Source organism: Leptinotarsa decemlineata, unplaced genomic scaffold (genome assembly GCF_025532065.1).
Source record: "Leptinotarsa decemlineata unplaced genomic scaffold, Ldec_3_MD MMD2_P_RNA_scaffold_2, whole genome shotgun sequence".
Classification (NCBI taxonomy): Eukaryota; Metazoa; Arthropoda; class Insecta; order Coleoptera; family Chrysomelidae; genus Leptinotarsa; species Leptinotarsa decemlineata.
This window is the reverse complement of record NW_027412529.1, coordinates 24,782,585-24,790,519: the sequence shown is the minus strand read 5'-3', so window position 1 is coordinate 24,790,519 and position 7,935 is coordinate 24,782,585. Positions and strand designations below refer to the sequence as shown.

At 38.3% G+C, this 7,935-nt stretch overlaps 1 protein-coding gene across 1 annotated transcript; it reads right to left on the bottom strand.

The window, feature by feature from the left end:
• Window positions 1-914: 914 nt before the first annotated feature.
• Window positions 915-7,187, bottom strand: LOC141487475 (uncharacterized). The gene is made up of 4 exons (XM_074186560.1): window positions 6,412-7,187; window positions 4,715-6,353; window positions 1,696-1,920; window positions 915-1,632 (listed from the first exon to the last, which is right to left on the bottom strand). Exons 1-4 carry the CDS (start codon window positions 6,971-6,973, stop codon window positions 915-917), a joined length of 3,144 nt encoding a protein of 1,047 aa, XP_074042661.1. The 5' UTR covers window positions 6,974-7,187.
• Between the last annotated feature and the right edge of the window lie 748 nt (window positions 7,188-7,935).

The window sequence follows — 7,935 nt, the reverse complement described above, 5'->3', positions numbered from 1 at the left end:
AAGAAACGATTACATATCATCGCCTGAATTCAGGACTTCATCAATCAGGATAGGGGATGGTGGAGGACTATCATCGGACTCATTGTCAGCGTCACCGTCATCATCGTCATCGCTGTCGTCGTCGTCTGTGTTTCCGGACTGTGTATCCCATTCGTAATCATTCCGCCAATCATAGGGATCTGGATAATCCCCATCAGACAGGTCCGCTTGATCGGTTCCAGTATCGTGAAGCACTTGTATCCGATCATCATAAATTATGTTATCATAATTCATCGAGTGAGGTGCCGTCGTGGAGGTAACGAAACCTTCATGGATAGAAGCCCAGTAAGGATGTTGATGCGCTGGGTCACTGTACGGCTCAGTAGTTGAATCAGGTTCCATGTTGAAGGTGGCTGATCAACTGAATATTCCAACAGATAATTCCTACTTTTATACTTTTGAAAGGGAGTGGGGGAGGAGTGGGGAGGAGAGGGGATTAAGTGGGAATGAATTTCAAAAATGACATGAGCTATATTCCATGAAAGAGAAAATTGAAAATACTATATGAATTATATGAAATATACTTATTGATTTCATTATGAAACATATTTTCTTCCCAAGAGATTATTTACAATAGATTAGAGAACACAAAAATTGATGTGAGGTATTTGCATAGAAGAACTTGTAATTGAAATAAAAAAAGGAAATAATAATAAGACGAAGTGAAGAAAAATGCTCCAACCATCGCATTGTTCAATGTGTACCAAACCAAAACAATGTACACCCTTAATTTCACTTCTTTTTTTTTATTTTATTTTCATTTCCTAAAATTACAAACATAAACTTAAACTATCTTAATTAAATATTCCTAACTAACCTAAAACTAATCTTACTACACTTACACTTAATCTATGGGAAAGTTTTTATAAAAGTCACTAATTTTTTCTCTCTATCGAAGAGGTATCTGCTTCACACTTTTTCTCCAGAGATGCATACTTCCGATCTAGTTCGGCTATTTCTTTTTCTACTTCCCTCCGTCGGTTAACAATTTCAGCCATTTCGCGCTTCCTTTTAACCAACGCGGCCTCACTAGCTCGAGAAGCATGTTCTGCTTCCTTACATCTCTGTAGAAAACTGTTCAACATTTCACTAACCTCTCCGATAGGCTGTCGCACTTGTGGCACTAACACTTCAGGATTCGTCACCGGTGTTGCCAGCATCGGCGAAAGCGGCACCACCGACGGAGTGAATACGATGGGAGCCTCCTCCGATGGGGACAATACAACTGGTGGCTCCTCCGGAGAAGGCGCCCTAGGTTGTTCCACTACTGCTGCGGGTGGTGTGGAGGGCCTTAAGCTGTTTGGAGCGGTCGACCAACTACCTGCATAAGGATTAGTCCTATTGCAAGTAGCTCGGTACTTAGAAATAGGACCAACCTTCGCTGCAGGTCGTTGGCAAACCTTTTTCACAGGCCTGACTTCCTCCTCCTCCTCGAATAAGTCAGGGCTAGCCGATCTGCACCTAACTCGCGAACGCGAAGTGGTTGCCTGGTCACCCGGCACCGCTCCCGAAGATGCTGCCTCCTCCTGGTCAGCGGACACCGGCAGAATAGACGCCACAGCATTATTCACCTCCTGTGTATTGGTTGCCATTCTGAAAAAGAAGAAATAATACAAAGTTAGTTGATATAAAAAATAACATTCTTAATTTACTTACTCAAATATCAAGTTGGTCGTTGGAAGGTACTGCCTTGTTGTGGAGTGGACTGCTCTCGATGAGATGACTTCTCGAACTGAATGTTGTGGAGTGCTCTCCGGAGGGTATCGACTTCGATGCGTGAGTGGTGGGAAAATGGTCGGAGCGCACATGCGCGTTGAGGGTAGGGGTGTACATGCGCAAATGTTGGGAGTCGGGGGGGCGGGGCTTCGGGGAGGGGCGGGGCTTCGGAAAGGGGGCGGGGCTTCGAGAAGGGGCAAAAAACGCGCCCCGGATGCAAGTGGTGGATGTTGAGCGCCCCAGGCCGCGAAGCGGCCTGCTGAGCGATCGCTTCACGATCGTGAAGCGATCGCGAAGCGATCGCTTCGCGATCGCCTATTAACCTAACGTAAGTATGCAGCTAACCTAACGTAACTGTTAACCTAACCTAACGAGGGAATACTAACCTAACACCTAACCTAACGTAACTATGCAGCTAACCTAACGTAACTATTAACCTAACCTAACGAGGGAATACATTCACCATGTTGGTTCCATTAATACATCATCAGTTGGTTTTGGTTTTGGTTGTATTATTCTATGATTTGGATTAATGTTCAGTCCTGGATATCCCAGTCCACCTGATGATGATGGCCTGACTTTATAGTTTCTCTCCAAAACTTCTTTATGGTTTTTCTCCAATACTTCAACTCTCTGTTCCAGTACATCATACTTTTTCATTGTAGTCCCTGTTATGTTTGACATAGCATCAAATTTTTTATTTGTAGACGCTGTTATGTCAGATATTTTTATGTCTACATCACTTGTAAGTTTGTCAAATTTACGAGTGAAAGTTATCCGAGCCTCTGCAATTTTATCGTCAAATGCTTGCCGGGCGTCCCGAGCAATATTGCCTATTGTGGATTGTATTGCAGCTTGTAGGGCTAGAAGTATAACCTCCTTTGTTCCGTTAATTTCCCCCTCAAGATATGATACAGTTACACAATCACTCTTGTCAATTGGTTCGCTTATATTTTTCAATATTTTTCTTTGCATGTCATAATGACCATCTTTTGGTAATTTAAAACCAATCCCGGGAGGACCTCGAATGACATTACCACCCAATTTTCTTTTTCTACCAAACTTATCGATTGTTTTAGACATTGTGCACTCTACGATGATTCTTTTCAAACTGATATTTCTTTCATTTACATTATGCTATATACTTTACAGTAATTGGTTAGGAAAATAGAAATGAAACAAATAATATTTTTATCATTTTTTATTCATCTAAGTAACTTGGTAAAAGTGATACATATACAATACATAATACAATAATCACAAATAATCACAAATAAGAATGTTCCGGTTTGAAGGAATAAGCAATAATACTTTGAATTATAATTAATTATTCATCTCTACAGTCAACAAATTGATTAGTTGGTCTAAGGCGCTCTCTTGAGAAGAAGAATGAACGATTTCAGACACCCAACGAATGTTATCATTAGGATCATTTCGATAAAATTCTATATCGCTATGACCCCATGGAAGAGTTCGAGTGGTATTCGGAATGATGAATCTCTTGTCGTCATGATACGATAAAGCGACTTTATTTTTCAATTCAGTGTAAATATCATGCAATACGCTTCTGAACGAGTTCATCTTCCTGAATATCATACCTTCCTCTTCAATGATTTTTTCATAGTCTTCACTTGTCAATTAATTCTTTATAACAGATCGTTTCACACCTTTGGCCTTCTTCAGTTCACCATCAACAGATTTCACGTAATACGCTCCAGCACCTGTACCGTAAAAGCTGATTATTGGATCATTTGGGAATTCATCTTTGAAATTACCCAGAACTGACTTTGTCACTGGAATATTGAATTGGTTTCCTATTTTATAATTAGATGTATCGAACTTATTTATATTATTTTTGATAAATTCATAGAAATTGTCTGTATTTACTTTGAGAATAAGGGAGTCGGTATCAGTGTAGAGTAAGGACGCATCTTCTCCAAACTGTTGTTTGATACATCCATAGAAAAAATCATACATAACTGTTTTAGATAATTCTAGAATGGAAAATCCTAAATATAGTGGTTTATCATAATGAACTTTTACTCTAGCCAATTGAATGGCAACAAAATTTTCTGTGAAAATAGAGCATTTTTTAAAATTTGGTCGCGATATGAGACAACTAGCACCTATTGTTCTTTTTATATTTTCCCAATGTGTAATGAGTCTAACATCAATTCTATTGTCTACGTTTTCCATTGTTTTTCCATAGACTGCATTATTCATTAGTTTGTAGAAATCTTTTTCAGATTTGTTATTAGACCTATTACGCATTTCAGTATTCAAATCTATATAAGGCTTCATCCAACATGATTGCTTGAACCTCAATACTCTATGTGTGTTCATCACTATCAAACCATGATTGACAGCTTGCTGTAAGTTTCTATAGTGAACAATATATTTTCTTTTGTCGTTTAAATTTGGAATTAATTTGGGAACTTTCGATTTTGCATATGGAGGTATCAAACGTTCAACTAAGAATGGTAAATCGGAATGTTTATCATGAAGTTCTTGGGGATAATGTATATCCACTTCCAATACATATCCATAAGGACTATCAATATCCACATTCATTATATCAAGATTGAGAATTCCGTGAGGTGCTAACCATGAAAATTCACCTGTTGGTAATGGTTGCGACATGCTATGACCATATAGATTTGTTGCATCCAAATATGAAATGAATGAAGATGGTTCATTTGGATTATAATCCGGTAAAAATGTATTGTTTGCTTTATGTTTCCTTTCACTACATTGACTTATTCCACCACGAATACCTTTTTGAAAGAAGTGAACCATATCAATATCAGTTAGTAATTCCAATTCAATATTAGTATATTTAAACATGGCATCCCACGATAATCCGGGTGCAGTGAAGTATTGTGCCGGATCCAATTTATATTTATCAACAGATATATTTCTGAAGTTTTCAAAAATTTCACATAATAGTAACACATCTAACTTTAAATATAATTCAGAGTATTCACCCAAATCCTGACATTCGAATAAATTCCAAACAAGTTGAGCTCTCCCATAATCATTATCTGATATATGTTCACAATTGAGTTTATCATAAAATTGATTTTTGGTTGGAAGTCTTGGATGATTCAGTTTTTCGATGTCATCAACAAAACTATAGGGAAATACACCTTTCTTTCTCATCAAATTGAAATTTTCAATTTGTGGGAAATGTTTGCGCATCTCGATACACTGATCAGATGTTAAATTTGCACCTAAATTCTCCAAAGAACTAGGCATGAATCTGAAACTATCAATGAATCTCATTTTCAAATAATTCTTCTTCACCCTACCATCTTTATCCGTATAGGAGTGTGTAAAGAGATGTTTTGTGAAAGATATATATTTCTCATTAGTTTGTGGGATGACATCCACTTTATTTTTGTTTTTATACAATTCCTTTATGAATAAATGACAATCATATCCACTGAGATTGTGAAAAATTATAGGAATGAAATTTGGCAATTTAAAATTCAAATTACAAGATGAATGAGCAGCAGGGGACCTTTTTTTTCCTGTGAGGTGACAATGATCCCTCACTTTGACTTCGCCATCATTAAATTGTTTGGAACAAATGCCACAATATGTGGCAGAAGCAAACTGTTCCTCTTCCTCAGGAGTTTGTACATCCATAGGAATAGGAAACCTGAGATGATTTTCATAAATATTTTTCAAATCATCTTCGATTTTGCTAACGAATTTCTGGGCTGCATCCACACCCCTATACGAAACAAATTTTGATAAATCATCATTGTATGAACATTTAATCAAATAAGCAAATGAATAAGGCTCATGTTTGAATGTCTTGATCGAATACGAGTATTCAGGATTTGGTTTAGTGGTTTGAATCGGCTTCAGTACTGATTCAAAATCGGCATACACTACAAATGGTACCTTCATTTGTTTCTCAAAGTTTTCAAAAGTTAGTATATTTTCAGGTACCGTTTTCCCATATTTATTGACTTTGAAATTGGTTGATGGTGTTGTAGTACTCAAGTGATTACAATCATTTATCTTATGACGTAATAGTAATTGTTCATTAGAAAAATATAATGAACAGCCATCACAAAAATATTTCTTATGTTCATGAGCCGATAATTGACTTGAAACTAATCTTGAAAGATCTTTGATCCAACAATAATGATTATTACCGAAATCATCTGTGATAAGTAACAAATTGACATGTCTTCTAAGTCTTCTCTGAGAGTAACGTAATGGTCCAATTATTTCATACATTATTTTACCCTTCTCGAATTTACTTTCTAAACCGTACACATTAACTGAAATATCATTCTTGTCTTCAAATTTCACAATATCTTTCAACTTTACCGGAAAATTCATACCTGTTACATCTATGACTGTACTGAAATGTGGATACGATGAAACTTCTGATGTTCTATCGATTGCAGGATGTAGTGCTGAAGTGATAGCCCATGCAAAACAATGCTGATCTTCATTACGGACATTAACCACGGCCTTCCTACGCTCGATACATTCAGGCAGCTTCACATATGAACATCCACTGAGCGGGCTGTATTTATTAATGTTCAACTCCAGAAACATGATTTTTTCACAAGTCCAACCTTAAATACAGAACAATATTACTAATCCATCCAATTAAAACTTGGTAGAAATGTTTACCTGAATCACGTTCCTGGAATTCTGTAGTTTGAGCGATAATCCCATTTCGAAATCCATCAAATAAGGAATTCAAATCAGTAGATTGATCAACTGTTCTATTCTGTGAATTAAATGATTTGGTTTCCTTCAGGTCTTGTGTTTGTAGAATATAACTCCCAAATACTTCCATATTCACTTTGATGATTTTGTGAACCCTGATGGCCGATTCCAATAATTCTATAACTTTCTGCCTGATTTCATTAAAGAATAACATGTAATCGGTGGAAACAATGGAACTCTGCACCCTGTATGTCGCAATCCAACGTTTGAAGGCGCTCTTTATAATTTGAACACCATCACTGAATTGAACACATGTATTATTCTTATGTTGTAGAGTTCTATTGTGAGAATTCACTTGAGTCAATGGAATCATCACATTACAACAATTACATGTGTACATAGGTGCTGCAGCGTCATCTAATCTCACTCGTTTCACTGATGGACCTCCTTGGCAACTCTGGAGCTGATGACGACGAAGGTTGTCACTACGGGTAAAAGATTTACCACATTCACAAGAATACATTTTCTATGATATGTTCTCACTAACTCACTCGATGGAAACTGACATAACCAACACTCGCCCGCTTCTTAAATACCATAATCCATGTCGCCTGCGCATCACCGTAGAGAGTGAGGGTAGGTAAGGACACATCGATGCATCCACTAAAGATGCCTGACGTCACAGCCAAGCCCATCTCCCAATTTGATGCGATAACAGTTGCCGGCACGAGCAAGCAGTGGTCGTTGCGCTCTCAGATAGGGCAGACGTTTGCACAGTCCTCGCCCGCCTGCGTGTCACCATCAATAGCGAGGGTAGGGTGATGCGTTACGTCACATCATTCACTGCTTCGAAAGCGATACGAACAAGCAATTGTCGTTGCGCTCTCGGAGAGGACAGACGTTAGCACAGTCCTCGCCCGCCTGCGTGTCACCATTGATGGCGAGTCTGGGGCGTTACGTCACATCCTTCACTACATCGAGGGAGGTGAGAGCAGACCGATGAATACGCATTACTCTGCCACACGTCGTGGAGTGAACATGTCGCTCTCTAGCCGTTGAACGGTTATTGCTGTGAGGTCACTCCACTACTAACTTGGTGCCCTCACACCGATGGAGCATTCATTACTTGGAGGATCTTCGAAGTATGCAGACGTATGTTTGTACATAGACAAACAAGCACATGATGAAACCCTGTACCGTGCATTCTCTTACACACACACACACACACATACACACACAAAATCTCATATGAAAAAAAAAAATCTGAACGATCCATGCACCAGACACTTCAAGGTCACAACGCCTTAACTTCACTGCACAACAAAATAAAAGCAAATAACACGTCATATTGGTGGGGGGAGGATTAGAACCGGGAAAAAATTTCTGAACGATCCATACACCACACCCTTCAAGGTCACATCACATTGACTTCACCAAACAACAACCAATAAAAAAGCAATTAATACGTCATAGTGGTGGGGGGAG

Coding starts and splice junctions, on each gene's coding strand:
- LOC141487475 (XM_074186560.1), bottom strand. CDS start 6,973: ATGTATTCTTGTGAATGTGGTAAATCTTTTACCCGTAGTGACAACCTT. Junction 6,354..6,411: donor ATTCCAGGAACGTGATTCAG/GTAAACATTTCT, acceptor TCTGTATTTAAG/GTTGGACTTGTGAAAAAATC. Junction 1,921..4,714: donor TACTCTGAATTATATTTAAA/GTTAGATGTGTT, acceptor CCCTTTCCGAAG/CCCCGCCCCTCCCCGAAGCC.